The sequence below is a fragment of the Phacochoerus africanus genome, chromosome 5 (assembly GCF_016906955.1).
Source record: "Phacochoerus africanus isolate WHEZ1 chromosome 5, ROS_Pafr_v1, whole genome shotgun sequence".
NCBI lineage: Eukaryota > Metazoa > Chordata > Mammalia > Artiodactyla > Suidae > Phacochoerus > Phacochoerus africanus.
This window is the reverse complement of record NC_062548.1, coordinates 113,092,049-113,115,302: the sequence shown is the minus strand read 5'-3', so window position 1 is coordinate 113,115,302 and position 23,254 is coordinate 113,092,049. Positions and strand designations below refer to the sequence as shown.

Here is a 23,254-nt window from a genome sequence, read left to right as displayed (position 1 = left end):
AGGGGAGCAGCGAGTGGAGAGGGGATGGGAAGGGATCTGAATTATCCCAGGCAGCAGCGTGGGGCCGAGGTGGGGGGTGGGGAGGGGGGGGCGGAAGGCCCTGACCAGAGCAGACTTTAAGCTTGAACACTTCAGGCATTTCACAGCCACCCTGGCTGCTGCAGCTCAGAGCATCTCCACCATTCAGTGGAGCTGTAAATGCAGCAGTTCTTGAAAGGTCACCCAAGGACCACAGGCATCACTTGTGAACTTAAAAAAAAAAAAAAAAGAAAAGAAAAAAGAAAAAGGATTCCCAGACCTAGCTAGCATCAGACTTTCTGGATCAGAATTTCTGAAGATTTTTAGAAAAGTTGCCCCAGGTGATCTTTAAGCACAATGAGGTTTGAGAGCTACAGCCCTGATTGGTGCCGGGCAAGTCAATATTTCCACTGGCCAAGGATTTCAAATGCTTGGGCTCTATGGCTATCACTCCCATTAATGTCCATAAAACCCCAGTCTTCTTTCTCTTTTTGGCTGTGCCTGTGACACATGGGAGTTTCCAGGCCAGAGATCAAACCCACACCACAGCAGCAACCCAAGCTGCTGCAGGGACAACACTGAATCCTTAACCTGTTGTGCCACAAGGAAACTCCCTTCTTCCTTCTGTTTTCATCTCCTGGTTTCTGTCTTGGCCTGTCTCTCCCCTCTTGTTTGTCTGTATTGCTCCCTGCCACACCTCATTTATCTGCCCCCTACCTGCCCACACCAACCGCCTTCTGATGGTTCCTCCCTTCTCATTCTCTACACACACACACACACACACACACAATTTGCAAGGATTCCCCACTGGAGTGACACTTCCAGGAATGAGTACTCAAGTTCTCTTGAGTGGGGTCTGGCCTGCTCACTCCCTGGAACCTCTTCTGAACTCTAGGGGGTCATGGTCCTTTGGGGAACCTCTGATGACCACTTTCTGGGTCAGGAGAGAGGGAAGTGCCTGCCCTGTTGGCTGGATTTCCCCTCCCCCGAAGGTATTTTTCATCCTGAACTAAGATCCTATTTGTCACAGAGTGGAAGACCTTTCTGAGAACCATGTTTTATTTTGCCATTTGGCTGTGAAACAGTTGGGATTCAGACAGTGGAGGGTATGATTAATTCTGCAAATGCCAGACGGACTGCTCTTGTGTCACGCACAGCGCCCTGTGGGTGGGCAGGCTGGTTCCTTCTGGCTTTTCCAAGAAATGGGGTGGCCTAATGGGAGGGGTCTGAGATGCAGCCTCTCTCCTGATTCCCCACAAGGGAACATCTCTGGCTTCATTCTCCAGGGAGTCCAGGCTGGTGTCCCAAAGTGTTCAGATGACTTGTTCGGTGACCTCAGGTTCACCAGAGCTTGACCCGGCCGAGGACCCAGCCTAGGCTCCTCAAAGGTGGCTTTGACTATGTTCCAGGCAGGGCAGGCTTTGACACAGCACACCCACGGGAGCGGCACAGCCCACTGGAACAGGAGCCAGATTCTTGGGACTTGTCCTAGAGAAAGACACAGATGCTCAAAGGCAGAAGGCCCAGGGTAAGGAAGGAAGCTTTTCTTCCTTTGAGTGACCACAGAAGCCAGGCCCCAGTCCTGCAGATGCTACTCAGAACCTTCAGACAACAGAGGGAGTAGTGTACCACCTGCTGGCAAGGCTGGACCAGCTCCATCACACCCCTGCCTCCAAAGGATGGAAATGTCTCCACTCATTCTTCTAAATTCCCTGAAGGTACCCTACCCACCTGCTCTGCCCTGTGTGCAAACCACAATCTCTCTAGCACCTGAGAGCCTGCTACTGGAGGGAAGGCTGGGGAGTGGAGGTGCCTTCGAACCTGGACAGGTTGGAAGGGCTGAGAACAGGGGCAACTAGAACAACAACAGCTCTGTCCTTTGGTCCAGCTGAGCTCAGGTCTGCTGGCTGTGGACCCCAAAGAAGAGTAGCTTTTCTTAAGGGCTCTAGGATGAAAGTGACATTCTTGCATACACTTTTTTTCCCTACAACTACAACCAACCACCTTTTCTGCCCACATGATAAAGAAGTAATCTCAACTCTACTTCTGCTTCCCTCTTCTTCTCTTGAGTCTTTTTATTTTTTTCTTTTTAGGGCTGCACCTGCAGCATATGTAAGTTCCCAGGCCAGGGGTCAAATCAGAGCTTCAGCTGTAGCCTATGCCACACCCGCAGCCATTGTCACATGGGATCCTAGCTATAAACTGCAGCTCAAGGCCATGCCAAATCCTTAATCCAGTGAGTGAGGCCAGGGATCGAACCCGAATCCTCACAGAGACTATGTCGGGTTCTTAACTCTCTGAGCCATAACAGGAACTCCTTCTCTTGGGTCTTAAACTCTTATCTCTCAGATTATTTGCTAGTTTGCTTAATTATTTTTCATGACATCCCAGCCCAAGGTCCATCATTTAAAAATCAAATAGTATTACAAGGCATGGAGAGAAAACAGCAGTCCCCAGCCCTGTTCCTATCCAGACTTTCCCTCTTCAAATGCTTTCTTCTGATGCTTATCTCATTTCTAAGTAACATGCTTAGACAGTTACCCTCTGACTTACCCATTTTAAATGCCTATTGACGTCTCAGGATGGAAGACGGGCTGGGGGCTTCCAACCCTGTGTCTTCTCTCCCTCTCTCTGTCCTCTAACATATTTATGTCACATTTTTGTGAAATCAATATTCAATCTTTATTTTCTTACAGTTACATATGTACAGTTCACTGCAGACTGAAGAACTCCTCTAGGCTCACATTTCCTTTCTTTGAGAATTCTTTGTTCATCCAGGAGTTAATAATTACCTCATTTTAAAAAATCTGCTTAGTCCATGTCATTATCCTAATAATTCTTCCAAAACCCTCCAGCAGAATTTCAAAATCCTTAAGAACACTTTTTTTCCATGATTAATTGATAAGAAAAAACTACTGGTTCCTTGCTTTCCCCCAAAGGTGGCTCTTCCTGCTCCCCACTGGGCTTCTCTCGCTCTTGTGGGGGCGACACAGCCCTGGGCGTTGGATTTGTCCTTGCTAGGGAAGGATCTAGGCTGGGCCTCCTGTTTCTTGGATTTCAAGTCTTCCTCCTTCTTGGTTTATGCCCTTGGAGGATTCACGTTATTGTCCTGGCTGGGTACGTTTTTCTTTAAAAGCCAGCTCTGGAAAGCCAGACACCCTAGGTGTGAAGGGTGCCTGGGGTGTGTTTGTCAAAGGAGGTGGGGAGTGTTCTTATCACTGGAGGCAAACCCAGACTCCCAATTCTCAGAAAGAATTTCCTCCATCTGAAGGCTGGAGAGATGGATTTATTAGGGTAGAAGCAGATCTACTCTTGTGAAAACTGCTGTTGGTACATCAGCAGCATCAGGGCTATGGCTGCCCATAGTGCTCCCTCATGCAGAGGAGGAGGAGGTGGCCTGTTCCTTAAGACACATTATATCTGCGTGGGAGGAAATTGTTCTCAGTGCCAACTGTGTTGGAATAAGGCCCTTTACTGCCATGTTGACAGTAGAGCCACATGAGTGCAGATGACGTGAGCCAGACAAACTGTCAGCGGGGTGTGACTTGCAGGGCTCCAAACCTCTAGACTCTAAAATCAGTTAAGATCGACACAGCTTCAAATGTCCAAGGACCATGGACAACGGCACTGAGTTTTAGCATCCTTTAAAGTCAGAACTTGATAGCTTTGAACGATTTTAACATAAACATTGCTGCCAGGGTGACAATGGAGGTGCATGCTTTGTTCAAAACAAAACAGGTATGATGGGGGGTGGGGGGAGAGGAGATGTCTGATTGCACATGGTGATACCCTAAGTTACTCAGTCAGAGGGGGGCAAATGGGTTGAAGAGGAGAGCGAGAGGAACAGAAGTGTTCTTACAGTGGGAGTAACCTCAGCTTGGCTCTTGAGTCTAAGGGCAGGTAGAAGCTTCTTTACACAGTTTGTAGGGAGCAGCCCAACATGGATGCAGAATTCAGCCTCCCCAGTCATAGCTCATCCAACTAGGCCTTCACTTTTTCCAGCAACTGCTTCCCCGCTCAGAGGACCAAATGAGCCAGGAGAGGGCATTTCCCTCTGGACTAGTGCTGGCCAAAGTGAGCCTGAGAGGGGTGGGAATCCTGGGAGAAAGTCGCTCTGAAATAGCAAAGGAAGGGATTGCTGGCCAGAGTGGAAATGTTCTTGGGACTCAGGAAAGCAGATTTCAAAAGGGTGAGAGGCTCAATAGACAATAGCCTTTATAAAAGAATATAGATCGTGATGGATTGGAGGTGATAACAAGATAAGGTTACCTATCGGCTCTCCAGTAACTCCAATGGGGAAGAAAATAGACATAGCTGAAATAGCAGAAGACATGAGTTTAAGATGACATTTATAAAAGTTGGGATGAGAACAGAACAAAGGAAGACACAAACCTCAGTCATTTCGGAGATCATTACTGAGTGGTTTCTCTACATGCTAAGGAGACAGAACCAATAAGACACACCTAGGCTTCCAGTGTAGTGGGAAATACAGAGATCAAGTAAGTAATTAAAAGTGTGTTGATTCAGCAAACTACAGATGGAGGGGAACTTTCTCAACTTGACAAATGGTGTTTACAAAACCCCACAGCTAACATCACACTTATCAGTGAAAGGGTGTTTTCTCCAAAGATCAGGAACACAAGAATGTTTGCTTTCTCCACCTCTGCTCAGTGTGGGAAGTTCTAGCCAGGACAATCAGACAAGAAGAAAAAAAAAAAAAAAAGTAAAAGTCATCCAGAGTGGAATGGAGGAAATAAAGCTAGCTCTGTTTTCAGAAATTCCCCAAAAAACTATTAGAACTAAGAAATAAACTCAGAAAGGTGGAAAAATATACAAAAATCAATTTTATTTCTGTGTATTAGCAATGAATGATTTAAAAATGAAGTTATGTATAATAACGTCAAATTGAGCAAAATGCTTAGGAATACTTTTTTTTTTTTTTTTTTTTTGCTTTGTAAGGCCACACCCATGGCATATGGAAGTTCCCAGGCTAGGGGTCAAATCAAAGCTACAGCTGCTGGCCTACACCACAGCCACAGCAATGCAGGATCTGAGCCATGTCTGTGACCTATACCACAGCTCACGGCAATGCCCGATCCTTAACCCACTGAGCCAGACCAGGGATTGAACCTGCATCCTCATGGATCCTAGTTGGGTTCATTACCACTGAGCCATGATGGGAACCCCCTAGGAATAAATTTAACAAAAGAAGTGTATGACTTCTACACTGGAAACCATAAAATGTTGAAAGAAATTAAAGACGATCCAAAAGTAATGGAGAGACATTTCAAGTTCATGGATCAGAAAACATATTGTGAAGATGGCAGTGCTCCCCAAATTGATCTACAGATTTACATGATTGCCATAAAAATCCCAGCTGACTTTATTTTCTGCAAAATCTGTCAGGCTGACCCTAAAACTCAAATGTTTTAGGAAGGAACACAGAATCGCCAAAGTAATATTGAAAAAGAAAATCAAAATCAAATTGGAAGACTCATGCTTCCTGATTTCAAACATACTATAAGACCACAGTAATCAACAGAGTGTGGTACTGTCATAAGGACAGACATTTAGATCAATGGATTAGAATTGAAAGTTCGGGAATAAATCCTTATGCTATGATAAATTGATTTTTTGAAAGGGTGCCAAGACAATAAAACAGGGCAAATAATAGTCTCTTCAATAAATGTGCTGGTGCAAATCAAAACTACTCTGAGGCACCACCTCACACCTGTCAGAATGGCCATCAGTAACAAGTCAACAAATAAATCCTGGAAAGCATGTGGAGAAAAGTGTACTCTCCTTCACTGTTGGTGGGAATGTAAATTGGTACAACCACTATGGAAAACGGTATGGAGGTACCTCAGAAAACTAAATATAGAACTACCATATGACCCAGCAATCCCACTCTTGGGCATATATCCATATATCCTTGAAAAAGATACATGCACCTGTATGTTCACTGTAGCACTATTCACAATAGCCAAGACATGGAAACAAACTAAATGTCCAATGGCAGATGAATGGATTAAGAAGCTGAATACCTCTCAGCCCTAAAAAGAACAAAATAATGCCATTTGCAGCAACATGGATGGAACTAGAGACTCTCATACTAAATGAAATCAGTCAGGAAGAGAAAGACAAATACCATATGATATCACTTATATCTAGAATCTAATATATGGCACAAATGAACCTTTCCACAGAAAAGAAACAAACTCCTGGACTTGGAGAACAGACTTGTGGTTGCCAAAGGCGAGGGGGAAGGAGTGGGACAGACTGGGAGACTGGGGTTAATAGATGCAAACTATTGCACTTGGAGTAGATAAGCCATGAGATCCTGCTGTATAGCACAGGGAACTATATCTAGTCACTTATGATGGAACATGATGGAGGATAATGTGAGAAAAAGAATGTATATATATATATATGTGTGTGTGTGTGTGTGTGTGTGTGACTGTGTCACTTTGCTGTTCAGTAGAAATTGACAGAATACAGTAAACCAAGTGTAATGGAAAAAATAAAAATCATTAATAAAAAATAAAATAATGGTGCTGGGCAAAAGAATGAGTTTAGATCAATAATATCCCACTGTATACAAAAATTACCATAAAATGGATCAAAGATCCAAATGTAAAAACTAAACTACAAAATTCTTAGGAGAAAAACATAGGAGTATATATTCCTGATCTCGGTTGACACAATGATCTCTTAGATACCATTCCAAAAGTGTAAGTGACAAAAGAAAAACAGATCCATTGGACTTTATCAAAATTAGAAAATCTGAAAATAATATCATCAAGAAACTTAAAAGATAACCTAACAGAACGGGAGAAAAATTTTGCAAGTCACATATGTGATAAGGGTCTTGTAACTAGAGTGCATAGATAAAGAACACTTACAACTCAATAACAAAATGATAAATAACCCAATTTAGAAAACTGACAAAAGATGTGATTAGTCATTTCTCCAAAGAAGACAGACAAATGGCCAATAAACAACAACGAGATACTCAACAGCACAAGCTATCAGGGATCTACAAATCAAAAGCACAATGAGGGAGTTCCCGTTGTGGCTCAGTGGGTTATGAACCCAAAGTATCTGTAAAGATGCAGGTTCAGTCCTTGGCCTTGCTCAGTGGGATAAGGATCTGGCATTGCATGAGCTGTGGCGTAGGTCACAGATGTGGCTCAGACCCTATGTTGCTATGACTGTGGCTGTGGCTGGCCAGCTGCAGCTCCAATTTGACCCCTAGCCTAGGAACTTCCAGATGCCACATGTATGTACAGCCGTAAAAAAGCAACCCCCCTCACAAAAAACAAACCCCACAATGAGATATCACTTCATACCCTCTAAGATGGCTATAATAAAAAAGACAATGAAAAGTGTTGGTGAGATGAAGGCACTTAAAGATGATTCTGAGAAATGGTGCTCTTAGACTGTAAGAATTACTATTATTAAAATGACCATACTACCCAAAGTAATGTTACAGATTTAATGCAATCCCTATCAAACTACCCAGAACATTTTTCACAGAAGTAGAACACATAATCCTAAAATGTATATAGAACCACAAAAAAGCCCACATTGTCAAAGCAATCCTGAGGAAAAAAGAACAAAGCTGGAGGTATAACCCTTCCAGGCTTTAGACAATGCTACAAAGCTACAGTAATCAAAACTGTGGTCCTGGCACAAAGACAGACATACAGTTCAATGGAACAGAATAGAGAGCCCAGAAATAAACCAGCCTATCTACAGTCAATTAACCTATGATAGAGGAATCAAGAATATACAATTAAGAAAAGACAGACTCTTAAAATAAGTAGTGTTGGGAAAACTGGACAGCCTTAGATAAAATCATGAGATTTAAACATTCCCTCACATTATACAAAAAAACTAAATTCAAATTGGTTTAAAGAACCAAATGCAAGACCTGAAACCATAAACGACTCTGACAAGAGACCATACTGAGAACACTCTTTGACAGGAATCATAGCAATATTTTCTTGGATCAGTCTCCTAAGGCAAAAGAAATAAAAGCAAAAATAAACACTTTTGCACAGCAAAGAAAACTATCAACACAATGAAAAGATAACTTATGGAAAGAGAGAAAATATTTGCAAATGATGTAACCTACAAGGGCTTTGTTCAAAACATACAAACAACTCATACAACTCAATGTAAAAAAAAAAAAAAACCCAATCCAATAAAAATGGGCAGAAGACTTAGGCATTTGCCAAAACAAGACATACAGATGGCCTACAGGCACATGAAAAGATGCTCAACATTGCTAATTATTAGAGAAATGCAAATTAAGACCAGTTAGGTATCCCTTCACATCTGTCAGAATGGCTGTCATCAAAAAGTCTACAAATAACAAATCTTGGAGAAAGTGTGAAGAAAAGGGAACCCTGGTACACTGCTGGTGAGAATGTAAGTTGGTGCAGCCAATACTGTGCAGAACAGTATTTATGTTCCTCAAAAAACCAAAAATAGACCTGCCATATGTTTTAGGAATTCCACTCCTGGGTATATAGCTAGAAAAAATGAAAACTCTCTAATTCAAAAAGATAATGCACCCCAATTTTCATAGCAGCACTATTGACAGTAGCCAAGACGTGGGAGCAACCCAGCACTCATCAACAGATGATTGGCTTAAGAAGATGTGATATATACTTAGCCATAAAAATACAATACATACTTAGCCATAAAAAAGAATAAAATATTCCTATTTGCAGCAATGTGGATGGACCTAGAGAATATTATGCTTAATGAAATTATGTCAGAGAAAGACAAATACTCTATATATCACATATGTGGAATCTAAAAAATAATACAAATGAAAGCATATGAAAAACAGAAGTAGACTCAGGGACATAGAAAACAAACTTATTGGTTTGCAAAGGGAAGAGGAAGTAGGGAGGGACAAATTAGGAGTGTGGGATTAACAGGTACAAACTACCATATATAAAAGAGATGAGCAACAAAGATACACTATTCAGCACAAGGAATGGTACTATTATCTTAGAATAATCACCTAAAAGGGAATATAATTTTCAAAAATACTGACTTACTATGCTGTATACCTGAAAATAACACGATACTGTAAATCAACTATACTTCAATTAAAAAAAAAGTGTTGGCAATGATGTGGAGAAATTGAACCTCTCGTTCACTGCTAGTAAGAATGTAAAATGGTGCAGCTGCTTTGGAAAGCAGTTTGGCAGATGCTCAAAATGTTATACATCTAGTTACCATATGATCCAGCAAGTCTACTCCTAAGTATACAGATGAAATGCAGTGAAAACATACATCCATGGAAAAACTTGTACACAAACATTCACAGCAGGATTATCCACAATAGTCAAAAAGTAGAAGCTGCTTAAATGTCCATCAACTAAGGGTGAATAAAAGATGGTATATCTATAAAATGGAATATTATTTGGCACTAAAAAGGAATGAAGTACTGATACATGCTACCAACTGGATGAACCTTGAAAATACTGTGCTACATGTAAGAAGTCAGCCACAAAAGACCACGTAGTTACATGATTCCAATGATATAAAATGTCCAGAATTGGCAAATCGGTAGATTCAGAAAGTAGATTAGTGGTTGCCTAGGACCAGAGGGATGGACGAAAATAGGAAGTGACTGCTAATGGGCATGGGGTTTCTTTTCGTGATGATAAAAAATGTTCTAAAATTATATTGGGGTGACAGTTGCAAAGCTCTGTGACTATACTGAAAACCATTGAACTGTATATTTTAAATGGGTAAAAGGTAAGCTATGTGAATTATTTCTCAACAGGGCTTTAAAAAAAGGAAGGAGTGGGCAACAGCAACAAAAAAGTGTTTTGAATGCCCTGACTGGGGAAGTGGTTTACATGGATAAGTAATATGGGAAACTAGGGCCAAGACCTGAAGGATCAAGAATTAGGTAACTAACCCAGAGCTGTGCAGACAATAAGGATGAAGGATGAGGTTGGAAAAAGAACAGAACATGGAAGGAAATAAAGGTAATGGTGGTGGGGTGGGAGTAGAGGTCAGGAAGGGGGAGGGACTCAAGGTGTCGTAAGACAGGTGGACAGGGGCCGATCATGCAGATCATGTTCATGACTTTAGACTTTTCCTGGGTATCAACAGCAAGGCATTGAAGGGTTTTAACCTGGGGAGTACAATGGTTGGATTTGAATTTTTTTTTTTTTTTTTTTTTTGCTTTTTAGGGCTGCATCCCAGGCTAGGGGGTCTAATCAGAGCTACAGCTGCTGGCCTACACCACAGTCACAGCAATGCCAGATCTGAGCCACGTCTGTGACCCACAACAGAGCTCATGGCAATGCCGGATCCTTAACCCACTGAGCAAGGCCAGGGATCGAACCCGTAACCTCATGGTTCCTAGTCGGATTCGTTTCCACTGCGCTGTGACAGAAACTCCTGGATTTGAAATTTTTAAAGTGCACTTTGTATGAAATCAATTTAAGGAACATGGGTGGATATGGGAAAATCAGATAGGGGGCCAATGCAAAAGACAAGGGAGAAAGATGACATCTGAGAAATCCGAGTTTGAAGAGAAAGCAGGAGGTGAGGACATGCAGACAGTTAGGTCTTAGATGAAGTTTAGCTGTAAAGGGAGGAGAGAGATGGAGTTGGAAGGAACTATGAGATGGCAGAAATTTAAAAGATAAACGTGTGTCAATGGGAATTGGAAGACTCCAGAAGAGAGGGGAAAGAATTCATTCCATCAGGCCCCTGTGAAGGTGAGAGGTAATGAGATTAGAACATCCTCAGAGAAATAGTCCCTTTAGCATCACGAGATGGTTACAGATGAAAGTGGGTTTGCACAGGTAGAGGCAGAACTTCATCCTCCTGACTTGGATTCTTCTAAGCAAGGCATGAGCCAGGCGTGAGCGGAGGTGGTGGATCTGAGCTCAGCCCAACTCTTATCTCCCCGAGGTCTGACGGTTTCTATTGCCCCGCATATTAGCCTCCCCTGTAAGCAGTGCTTGCCTTTCCCTTTTGGAACTTCAATGAAAAATTTTAGAATTAAACTGAACCACGATTCCACACCATACACAAATGCAAAATGGATGAAAGACTTGAACGTAAGACCTGAAATTATAAAACTCTTAGAAGAACACATTGGGGATAAGCTCCTTGACATTGGTCTTGCCGAAGATTTTTTTGGGGGTATTCTACATCGAAAGCAAAAGCAACAAAAGCAAAAATAAACAAGGGAGACTATATCAAACTAAAAAGCTTCTGCAGAGGTAAAGGAAATTATTAACAAAGTAAAAAGGCAACCCACTGAGTGGGAGAAAAATATCCGAAAATCAAATATCTGATAAAGATGATAAAGAACTCATATGACTCAATAGAAAAAGCCCAATCTGATTTGAAAATGGGCAGAGGATCTGAATAGACACTTTTTCAGAGAAGACATACAAATAGCCAACAGGTACAAGAAAACATGCTCGGGAGTTCCTGTTGTGGTGCAGCGGAAACGAATCTGACTAGGAACCATGAGGTTGCGGGTTCAATCCCTCACTTTGCTCAGTGGGTTAAGGATCCTGCATTGCCGTGAGCTATGATGTAGGTTGCAGACGCGGCTTGGATTTGGTATTGCTGTGGCCCTGGCGTAGGCCAGCAGCTACAGCTCCGATTAGACCCCTAGCCTGGGAATCTCCATATGCCTCGGGTGCAGCTCGAGCATCACTAATCATCAGAGAAATGCAAATCAAAACCACAATGAGGTATTGCCTCACACCTGTTAGAATCACTATTATCAAAAGGAGAAATGTGGACGATACGGAGAAAGGGCAACACTGTCTAGTGCTGGTGGGAATGTAAATTGGTGCAGCCGCTGTGGAGAACTGTATGGAGGTTAAAAAGTTAGTAATAGGCTCTGAGCAGCCACCCTCCACAGGAAGCTGAACCAACCCCGAGGGGCATCGGACACACCCCACTGGAGTGAGCACAGCACGCCACCTTTCACGTGTGTCCAGAAAGACTGTGAGCTGTGCATCTTGCCCTCAGAGGAGGGCCTCCCATGACCAGCTGCCTGCACATCGCCCACTGACTGCCTAGCTGGTGATGTCTTTCTGCCTTGAAGCCTCGCTCAGGCCATCTAATGTATCCATGTGAATGACGGGCTCGTCAACAGCCCACAAGACATGACGGCCTCTCAGAATCACTCCAGGCTCAGCTCCTATGCTGTCTCCTAGAGACACATCACAACTTCCAGGCCAAGTGAGTCATAGCATCATCTTTGTGGGAACCTCTGTGTTAGCCTTCGCTACACAGCTTTGTGACTGATCTACTGTTTACACCTCTGTCTCTTTCACTTCACAGCAAGGCGCTCCAGGGCAAGGACCAAGTTTGATTTCCCTGAAGACCTGTATGTCCAGCTGTCCACAGGGGTGTCCCACAAGCTCATCACCAGGTCCAGAGCTGAACTCAATCTGAAGCACGCCCTTAGGGTCCATATCGCTCCCAAGCCTCTTTTGTTGCACCCGGTATATTAGAGTGTAGTTTCCTATTTATGAGACTGCCTCTCCCACTAGGTAGTAAGCAGAAACCATGTGAATTTTATTTATCTTTGTATCCCTGGAATCCAGCACAGTACCTCCCATATAGGAACAATTAATAAACAGTCACTAAACTGAAAAACATTAATAATAGAACTACCGTATGATTCGATAATTCTACTTCTGGGTATTTATCCAAAGAAAACAAAAACACTAACTTGAAAAGATATAGGCATCCTCACGTTCATTGCAGCATTATTTATAATAGCCAAGACATGGAAACAACATACGTCTCCATCAATGGATGAATGGATAAAGAAAATGTGGTATACGTGTGTGTGTGTGCGCGCGCACGCGCGTGTGTGTGTATACATATATAACCAAATATTATTATTCAGCCATAGAAAAGAAGGAAGTCTTGCCATTTGTGACAACGTGGATGAACCTCAAAGGCATTATCCTAAGTGAAATAAGTCAGAGAAAGACAAACACTGCGTGATTTCACTTACATGCAGAATCTAATAAAAAAAATCTAATAATCTAATAAAAAAGTGCACTCGTAATTACTGAGAACAGAGTTGGGGTAGCCATTGGTAGGGAGTGAGGGGGTTGGTCAAAATGAGTGGAAGGCGGTCAAAAGGTGCAAACTTCCAGTTATGAGATACATAAGTTTTGGGGCTATAACATACAGCAGGGTGCCTATAGTTAGCAATACTGTTGTATATTTGAAAGTTGCTAAAAGAGTAAATTATAAAAGTTCTTATCACAAAGAAAATAACTTATAACTATGTGAGATGATAGATTTAACCAAACTTATCGGGTAATCATTTCACAATATAGACACATATCAAATCATTATCTTGTAGGCCCACAATGGATACAATATTAAATGTCGATTGTATCTCAGTAAAAACAAATTTGAAATAAGAATTCTAAATCTCTCACTTATAACTTCCAGACGCTCTTTCATGAATGCCCACTGGTCTACATGCTTGGATGAAATCTGCAGCATTGGCCTTGAAACTCATGGGCCAAGCAGCTAAACCTTGGTTCGTACAGGTTTAAGGGCTCTGTAATCTCTGCGGGGGGTGAGGGGTTGCCCCCAGGGAGAGAGTCATGTGTGCAGTGCAGGGGAAGACGCATTGTGTCGCTGGGATGAAATGATTCTAAAGTTGCCATGCCTTACCTGGGCTCTGGGGTCTGTTCTACTGCTTGCTTCAGTTGTACATCACCAGGTTCATCCACTGAGAAATAAGCATCGTCATTAGAATCAGTCTTTAAACTTATTAGCTTAATACATGGAAGGGCAAATGGTCACCTCTTCCCTTGAAAGATCTCTGACTAGTCTCATGAACGTTTTCCAGCTAATTCCAGCTGAAGCAGGAGGTCTCGTCTCCCTGTTATAGCATTTCTTCTACTATTCCCTGAGGGGCAGCTGGGGTTGACCACTTGGCTGGGCCAGGAGGCTCTTTCTGAAACTCACTGGAAGTAAGTTTAATGCACAGGGAGCTCCGCAGGTGTTCCTTAGTTCTCTCTTGGATTTATGACTCCCACCTAATCCTCTGCTTTATTAAGCTATTGGAAAAAAATAAAATCTGTCTGCCAAGATCCTAAAGCAGCCTTGGCAGTCAGCAATATATAAAGGCAGTAATTGGAGGCAGGGGGCCAGCAGCTTGGCTGGCCTTTCACAGACTGATCAATAGGCTCAGGGAGAGAAAGGCCCCCTGGAATCAGAAGAGGAGAGCTGGCCTGGGGCTGGGCCCTGTCTCTGGGAGGGGAAGGTAAGCTCACCTCCATTTTTGTCAGGTAGAGTCCTTTTCCATCCTGGGAGAGATTCTGGAAAGCTTCTAGGGTAAAGAGGAGGAGAGGAATCAGGACAGGCCTGGGCCCACGTGAGAGTAAAACCAGTGTGGGGATTCTCTGAGGAAGCCCCTGAGGGCGCTCAACCTCCCGTCTTCTCCTTCCAGCCCAACTCACCCCCAAGGGTCAGCTCAGGGCTCATCTCTTGAAACAGCCCTCTGGCTGCTCTGCCTCCCATCTCCCACCCCTTCCAGCTTCCTTGCACTTTGTACCCTCCACACTTGGCCATGGGGAGGTGTGGTCTTGTCATAGGAAGTATTTCAGGGAGTTCCCATCGTGGCTCAGCAGAAACACATCTGACTAGTATCCATGAGGATGCAGGTTTGATCCCTGGCCTTGCTCAGTGAGTCAGGGGTCCAGCGTTGCTGTGAGCTATGGTGTAGGTTGTAGATGAGGCTCAGATCCTGTGTGGCTGTGACATAGGCCACCAGCTGCACCTCCAATTCAACCCCTAGCCTGGGAAGCTCCATATACTAAAAAAAAAAAGAGCGTATTTCAGGGGCACCTTCCTTGTCAACCTGCAAATTCTCTGGAGCAAGGGTTATGCCCCTGGCTTCTCTTTTATCCTCCCAGGGCTCTGTTCTCTCCACCTTACTAACTGCGTAGCACAGAGCTGTGGGGTCCAGAGCTGTGGGGGTTGGTGCCACGTTGCAAGGGTGGTGCCAGGATGAGAGTGGAGGCCAGATCCTGCTCCTGCCTCAACCACAGCAGCTCCATTTGGAGGGATATTATGGCTCGGGGTTTCACGTGAGATGTCATTTAGAACAAAGGGGCATGCTGCTAAACGTGTCAAAACCTCTGGCCTACATGGTTGGATTTCTGAGGCCTTAGGGGAGACCTGCCCCCCACCTCCTTGCAGTCCTTCTAGCAGAGGCCAAATTATCTACTGCATGACTAAGGAGCAGGTTTAAACCGTAAACAGAGTTTGGAGAGGGGCCACAGTGATTTAACCAGAAAAAGATGCCGAGTAGGGTGGTGAGTGATCTGGGACTGGCGTTGGGGGGATGTCCTGGGGAGAGAAGGCTGCAGCGGGGGAGGGTGGGGACACCCGCCATCTACACCATCACAATGGCTCTGTCCCTTGGGGCAAGGGCTCCTAGGCAGGACTCCAGCCCACCCGTTACAGAGGCCTTGCCCAGGCCTGGGGCCTGAGCCCACTCCTGGTCCTCTCCTGTGTTCTCTGGTCACTGTGAAGGCCTCCAGGGTGGCTCCCAGGTGACACTTACTGGCCATGGCTTCGAGCCGTATCAGGAAGCAGACCAGGCTGGGGAAGCTGACCCTGCCGGTGCTGTCGCTGTAACGGAGGCTCATGAGGTCCAGAAGCTCGCTGGTGACAGAGACCCCTGCAAGGAAGTCTGGGCACAGGGTGAGCCGGTGAGCAGGGAGGAGGCCGGGACTGCCAGGCCAGGTCTGAGAAACCTGTGCTGGGGCCTCGTGACTTTCTATCATGTCCCCCCCTCAGCCAAGCTCGGTGGCCAGTCCTCTCCTTCTCCAGGTATTTATAATTCTCTCATTGCCTCTTGCTTGTTGACTGCTGGGCCCCCTACTCAAGACATTCCAGACTCTTCATAGTCCTCTGATAATTCCTACGGGGGATGGGAGCTGCCAGGACACCTGAAAAGTTGGCTCCCAGCTCTGCCTCTGTGGGGCCTCTCTCTGCCAGTGACCTTGGCCGGCAGCCTTCCTCCCCTGGCCCAGGACTGCATGCGGGTCTTAGGTGTGGATGCTGGAGGAGGGATTCAGCCCTGGCTTGGTCATCCAGGGACGAGGCTGGTCCTCAGAGCACAGACCACAGATGGAAAGGGCAGAGGTGCCCTGATCTGTCGTTAGGAGCTCCGGGGAGGCTGTGACTGCTGAGTTAACAAGGCAGACTGAAAATTATTGGGGCCTGGGCACCCTGGGGAGCCAGCACAACCCTGCAAACCAAACCATCCATCAAGGGGACAAGTCTGGTGGCCTGCAGGCCCCATACAGCCAGAGAGATGTTTGGTTTCTCCTGCAGGGTTAATCAAATGTGAATTTGAATGCCTTTAGATAGGGCATGCCTCTCCAGCCTGCACATTCTCAAATCACCTCCTTTTTTTTAAATTTTTTACACAAGCTCCATTGTCCCTTTCAGTTACCGGCCTGACCCCTGCATGTTTTTCAGCAGAATTGTAACTATTCTCTTTCTCCCTTTTACTATTCTGGAGTCATTAGTGAGGCCACCTTTCAAGATTTCATCTTTGACTAGCTATTCAGCGGCTCTCCAAGTGTGACCCCCAGATCAGGAGCTTTGGCCTCCTGGGGAACCTGTCAGAAATACAAATTCTTGAGCCCCACCCAAGCCAAGTCCTGAATCACAAACTTTGCCCGGGCAGGCCGGGGGTGGGGGGTGAGGCTCACCTGTCTGAGCTTTAACAAGCCCTCAGGGGGTCTGATGTGAGGAGCTCAAGTTTGAGAACCATAGCCCTCTGCTGTGCAGAATTAAGGGGAGGATATAGAGGCCGAAGTGGGGGTGGGGGCGGGGTGGGGGCAAGCAGCTCATGTTTCTACCCGCTTTCCAGGCCCAGAGCCCAGGAGGGAGACCTACAGAGGCTGCTCTTCCAGCGGGAACCTGCAGGAAGCCTATTTCACCTTTCACTAAGGAAGGGAGCAACTTCCCAAATTAATCATGTCCTCACTTAACCATGAACCCCACGGCTACAGCGTCCCCACGGATTTCTGCCCTTCCCAGCTTGAGAGCTGTTGAGACAATCAAATGAGATGACGTGAGTGGAAGGTTTTGCTCAACTAGGTACAGAGCATTTCTGCAACTGCCCTCTGCTGTCACTGGCCTTATCCCAGGACTGAAAGCTCCGGCCTCCTTGAAGCAGGTAGACACCATCGGACTTCACTTAGCCCCAGACCCTCTGTGAAGGTATTTAACCCTGACGGCCCAGATGCAGTGAGGGAAGCCTCTTCAAGGCAAGCTCCATTTCTGGCAGGGTATCAGCTACGTGGGGTTATTTCTGCACACGTAGAGCTATGCTGGGGAGAAAAGGCAATCGGGAGAATTGACGGGCAGGCGGGAAGTGAGGCAGGGGAGGAGGGTGTCTGAGGCTGGGCCTGGGAGGCCCCCAGAGGCAGGTGGAAACCAGGGAGGGCGTGGCACCTGCGCTCTGCTCCCTCCCCCCTGCCCGGTACCTCTGCCAGCCTTGCCGATACCATGTGAGGGATGAAGACACCCCCCTACATCGCCACCCCCAGTCATCACGGCTCAGAGGGGCCCCTGATTTACCTGTGTCCTGTATGGCCTTCTGCAAATCTGAGCTCAGGAAAACTCCGGAGTTCTTCTGGGCGTTCCAGAAAACACTCTGATGTGGGAGAGGAAGCAAAAGTCTGTGTGAGTCCCAGTGCCCACCTGGAGGAGGAGGTCCCAGGTAGAGGGAAGTCCTGGAAAAATCTCATTCTCGTCCCCAGAGGGCTGCTTGACTAAAGCACAAGTGGGCCCCAGGCGCACAGCTGAGGGTGGGGAAGGCGGGGTGGGCTCCGCTTGATGAAGCCCCCGCCTGGCCGCCAGCTTTGGGGCTGGGGCCCCTCTCCCAGACCCACATCTTCCTCCTCCTAACCTGCCCTCCTTCCTCTTCCTCATGCCCCAGACTGGGCTCCTGCTGCCCAGGGCAGCTTGCTGCTTGCTTCCCAGGGAGCTGGTGAGCTCCCTAAGGTTTGCCCAGAACCAGAGTTAACAGCTCAGGCTTCACAGCCAAATTGCTGAGTGTAAATCCTGGCTTGACCTCCAGAGCTAATCTTTCTAGGCCTCAGTCTCCCCCTCTGGCACAGGGCCAACTGCAGGACCCACTGCTGCAAGGAGTGCAGGAGCACATCTCTGTAAAGTTCTGGGGGCAGTGGGTGCTCTGTGGGCAACTCGAAGGTGGGTGAGGACGGCATCTGGCACCAGGCGTGGCCGCAGTGGAGTCACCCTAACACCTCCATTCTGTCCAGGGTGGCTCTCCATTTGCCCAGAATGCTCCCTAATTCTCACCCACTCTCAGCATCTCCCTATTTTCTTTTTCTTTTTTGGCTGTTTAGGGTCGCGCCCATGGCATATGCGGGTTCCTAGGCGAGAGGTCATATTGGAGCAACAGCTGCTGGCCACAGCAACACAGGATCTGAGCCATATCTGCGATCTACACCACAGCTCACGGCAACACCGGATCCTTAACCCACTGAGCCAGGCCAGGGATCAAACCGCATCCTTATATACTCGTCAGATTTGTTTCCGCTGTGCCACCGTGGGAACACCCCTCCTATTTTCCAGGTGAGGACACGCAAGCTCAGGCAGGCAAGTGATCTGCCTTGGATTAAGCGGGCAAGCCCCACAGGACTGAACTCAGGGCTCCTAATTTTGGCTGCCGCTCAGCTGCCGCACAGGAGCGGCTGCAAAGAAAAATACCCCAATGTAGGTGGGGCGATCATGGGAGACAATGATGGTGAAGGAGGAGCCTGAGATCTTTTTCTGGCCTCGTGTGGCTTTCGATGAGTACAGAGACCTGGTGAGCTCTCCATTCGTATGGACTCACTCATTCAGTCACCCATTCGTTGGGTCACTTGTTCCGCATTTCTGCACACCTGCTGTGTGCTGGACCCTATGGAAGGCACTGGGGAAAAGGGTGAATGTGAGGGATCCCTGCCCTGGAGGACCCTGCAACCTAATGGGAGGACGGTCAGCCATTGCAGGGGCCATCGAGAAACCCAATGACCCGATCAGGGATTAGGGGATATACCTCACATGTAAACATACATTGAGTGTTTTTATTTTATTGTGGGGGGGTTCAAGTGTTACGAGGAGATGGGGGGACTAACTGGGTCTGGGGAGGGGGCAAGGCGCCCAGGGGAGGCCTCGCAGGGAAGGAGATTTGGGGGCCAGGCTCGGAGTCCCATCACTGGGGTCTGAATGAGTAGTGGGATGGGTGACAGGGCTTCTCTGGCCCCCGAAGCAGGGTCCCAACTCAGAGGTTCTTGTATAAGATCTGATGAGTTTTGACTTTGTCCTGAGAACAATGGTGAGGTTACACTGAGGCTGAAGCCCACATCAGTGATGCTGGCGCCTCTCTTGGCAGACTGCAGAGAAGGGAATGGGGAGAATGAAGGGCCCTGGGGGAGAAAGGAAGAGGGCAGGGCTAGCTGGCAGTTTTAGTTCCAGGCCCCCCGGGACCCGCTTCTCCTCCAGCTTCCTAAAGAGGGCCTCAGCCTACCCCTGGGCTGGGCATTGCCTTGTGCCTTCTAGTGGTCCAGGCCTGTCTCCCTGTGCAAAACCCTCTGCTCCTCGAGGGTGGGGGTGAGCTTCCTCTTTTACAGCCCTCAGCCCTGGTGCAGGATCAGGCACCCAGTAAAAGATGTGCTGAGCCCGACGGAATGAGCGTGCTAGTCAAAAGAACATCCTGGTACCTGGCAGTGGACAAGACGGCGCCACAGCCTCGAAAACTCCTGTTCGTTAAGCCGCCCGTTCACCTCCAGCTGGTGGGGAGCTAAGAGTCAAGGAGTCCTGCGTGGAGTGAGCAGAGGGGCTGCAGGAAGGAGCAGCTCCATCCATCAACCAGCAACGTGGTCAGTCCAGCATCATCTGGATTTGGCCCCGTGCCAGGTGGCTCCCTGAGCTTCTGAAAGGGACCTGGCTTAGATTTATTTTACAGGGGAAAATGGGCATTGGCAAAAGGAAGCCCTGAGAAAGAGAGTCAGCATCACTTGCACCCAGGGGTGGAGAGAGCGCCTCAAACATAGCTTCCCCAGTGGCAGTGGGGCCCCTGGCAGGGGGAGCAGGGGTGGAGGTCACTGTAACTCCTGAGGCCACAGAGGTGAGTGCATGCATCGCTGGTGTTCACCGGGCTGCATTCTGTGCGTTGAAGCCAGCCCTGGTCACTCCATACGATGGGCTTAACTGAGAACCAATGAAAAACTTCTGATCTCTGAAGTACTGGAGGGGAGCTAGCAGGTGAGCAGGAGGAAGGGGAGAAAAGCCCTGTCTGCTGTGCGGGGGTCTGGCAGACATGCCCCTCCCCAGGGTAACCTGCCCCAGCCTGTGGGGGTGCCGAGGGCCATTCTGATTCACCTGCAGGGATGAGCCGTGTCTCTGAGTGATTCTGCAGCATAGCCAGCAGAGACAGGGCCTGATTGATGATTTCATCGAGAAGGCCTCTTGTTCGACAGTGGCTGGCTTCACATCCCCACTCAAGCCTTGTTAAGAGTGAAAGAGCTGGGGGATCTGGGTCACTCCAGGGAGACAGCACACACCCCCAAGGGGAGAGCTGCAAGGCAGCAGCTGGGGGTCACGCCCACGTGGAGATGGAGCGGCAGGGGAGAAATGGCCCATCAGAGAGTGGAAGTCAGGATGGGAGTCAGGAGGCCCAAGCTTGTGTCCCAGCTCTGCCACTTGTGGCACAGAACGTGGCCAAGTCACTGCACTGCCCCAGCCTAGTTGTATCTGCAAATGCAGCAGAGTAGTAATAATGGGGTGTAACTGCCTAGCAGACGGAGGAGTTTTCTACAAGAGTTGGTGCCTGTTATCTTTATTGAACTAGAAGCTTGTTGAGCAAGCAATTTAAATAGCAAGAACTCCTCCAGTGGTGAGGAGAGGGGTGGAAGGAAAACAGCTCCCATTGGTGCTACGAGGAGGCAGTAAAAGACAACGTTAGAACATAGACCTCGGAGGCTGAAAACTCCAATTTCACATCCAGGCACAAGTTCCGACTAGCTGTGTGACCTGGGTGAATGACTAAACCTCTCTGAACACCTGTTTTTTCCCCACTGTATCATGGACTAAGACTTCTTCTATCATAGGGGCTAGTATAAGAATTACAAGGGGAAAAAATATATATATATATATATATATACACACACCACTATAATGTTTGATGCCTGATAGAGGGTAAGAATGGCTATTACTGCTGTGATTGCTCTGGAGAGTTCGAGAGTTGATACAGAATCCCAGAAGCCTGGGCTCTTTGGTGAGCCCTTAGACGCCTAGGGAAGCCCACAGAGCAGATGCTCTTAGAGTTGGGGGAGGGGAAGGGAATAACTCCAAAGGATACATCCATCAGAGCCACGATGCTCCGGCACTCATCCAAAGAGAATGTGTCCCCTGGAGATCCTGGGGGGGGGGGGACAGGAAGGATCAAAAAGTCAGGGAGGGTGACACTGGGCCAGCGTAGCTATGGGGAGGGGGTTGGGGCGAGAGGTCCTTACCTTTCAGGAATTCCTGGTTGAGGAGACTCTGAAGCTGGGTAGCGTCCAAGAACGGTCCCTGATTCAAACGAGGAAGGGATGCAGGAGTCATGTGGGTGCGCAGGAGCTGAGGGGACACCTGCCTGACAATAAAAGCCCTGGGATTTCTGAGCCCTTAGTTCCCACCCACCACGTGCCCATCGAACCCTTGTCCGGAATTGCCTTTCCCGATTGCTCCAGGCCAGTAACTCCCTCCCTGAACATCTGCAGTGCTGATTACTCCTGCCATTCGATACCTGGTGCTGGTCCCCTTGCATTTCTCTCTTCATTCATGACTGGGCTGAAAGCAGTGTTTGCTTCCTCCCCACCGAACCTGGCACTTGGGAGCCCCTCAGGAGAAGTATTGTTGAAGGGTCAATTCAGCCCTGCAGGTGTGTTTTCCATCTGCTTCCAGAAAACATGACTGCAGTGTGTGTGTGTGTGTGTGTGTGTGCGCGCGTGTGTGTACATGCGCACGCACGGGGGAGATTAAAAACACCAGGAATCCAAGCTAAGAGAAGCTGCTCTGAGCATATAACATAGCATCAGTCTTCCTCGCCACAGAAGCAGAAAGAGTGACATCATGGTTTTCCTCGGATAAAAAAAAAACAAAAAACAGGATGCAACTGAGGTTGTAGGGAGAGAAACTTTTCCTGGCCTGAACTTCTGGAGGCGTTAGCCAAGTTCCCTTTTCTGCTGGGGACGCTGAGCAGCTTTATGGGCAGCAGCTTTCAGGACAATTTTACAGAGAAGCAGAGCTGACCTACATGCAGCCGCTTCTTGCATACAGCCTGTGGACAAGGGGTGCATACGATGTCACCCCTGCCCTCAGGAGTCCTCAAAGCGGGGGACATTCACCAGGCAGGTTTTGCATCAGGTGGAGTGCCTTCTGAACCAGCCCACTTACGGGCCTGAGTCCTGGGTGGGAGTTGTTTTCAAGGCATTTCATACGGACCTGCTCTCTACAACATGTACCCTTATTCCTCCTTTTTTTTATTGTTGTCGTTTGTGTGTTTTATTTTTTTAATGGCCACACCTGCAGTATATGGAGTCCCTGGGTCAGGGATTGAATCCGAGCCATAGTTGTGGCCATGCCAGATCTTTTAATGCACTGCACTGGGCTAGGAATTGAACCTGTGACTCCGCAGTGACCCAAGCCATTGCAGTCAGATTCTTAATCAACTGCACCATGACAGGAACTCCCATTTCTCCTTGCGTTTAATCTCTGGGCCCAGGCTGAATAACTAACTTCCCTTGGGGCTGCCTCCTGCTGCCACGGCCCTATTAGCCTTCTGAATGCCTGGCCTCTTTCTGTCCTTGGCCCCTGCCTGCCTGAGGCACGGCACACACGATCAGCTGTACCATGTCCTGCTTCCCACACCAACATAACCACTAATGGTAAAAAGCCCAAGGTGCAGAGTCCTTGGCAGTTGTTTTTATCCTGACAAGTCAGGGAGTTCTTTACGAAGGTTTATTAAACTCTTAGGAAAAGCCCCTCTGACATAGGTGGCTTGACAGGAAGAAGGCTGTTGGTGTTTTCTTTTTCTTTTTTCTTTTTTTGGTTTTTAGGGCCGCACTCGCAGTATACGGAGGTTCCCAGGCTAGGGGTCTAATTGGAGCTATGGCTGCTG

General features: G+C 47.2%; 1 protein-coding gene across 2 annotated transcripts in view; it reads right to left on the bottom strand.

Moving 5' to 3' along the window:
• Positions 1-1,059: 1,059 nt before the first annotated feature.
• CAPN13 (calpain 13) overlaps positions 1,060-23,254 on the bottom strand; it is an 88,835-nt gene continuing 66,640 nt past the window's right edge. For both annotated transcript variants that reach the window (XM_047779230.1, XM_047779231.1), the window contains 8 exons: positions 21,606-21,663; positions 21,452-21,510; positions 19,812-19,880; positions 17,662-17,737; positions 15,629-15,757; positions 14,334-14,389; positions 13,729-13,786; positions 1,060-1,506 (listed from right to left, as the gene is read on the bottom strand). In XM_047779230.1, the coding sequence (XP_047635186.1) occupies positions 13,760-13,786; positions 14,334-14,389; positions 15,629-15,757; positions 17,662-17,737; positions 19,812-19,880; positions 21,452-21,510; positions 21,606-21,663 (474 nt within the window). In that variant the 3' untranslated portion in view covers positions 1,060-1,506; positions 13,729-13,759. The remainder of the gene's footprint in view (positions 1,507-13,728; positions 13,787-14,333; positions 14,390-15,628; positions 15,758-17,661; positions 17,738-19,811; positions 19,881-21,451; positions 21,511-21,605; positions 21,664-23,254) is intronic.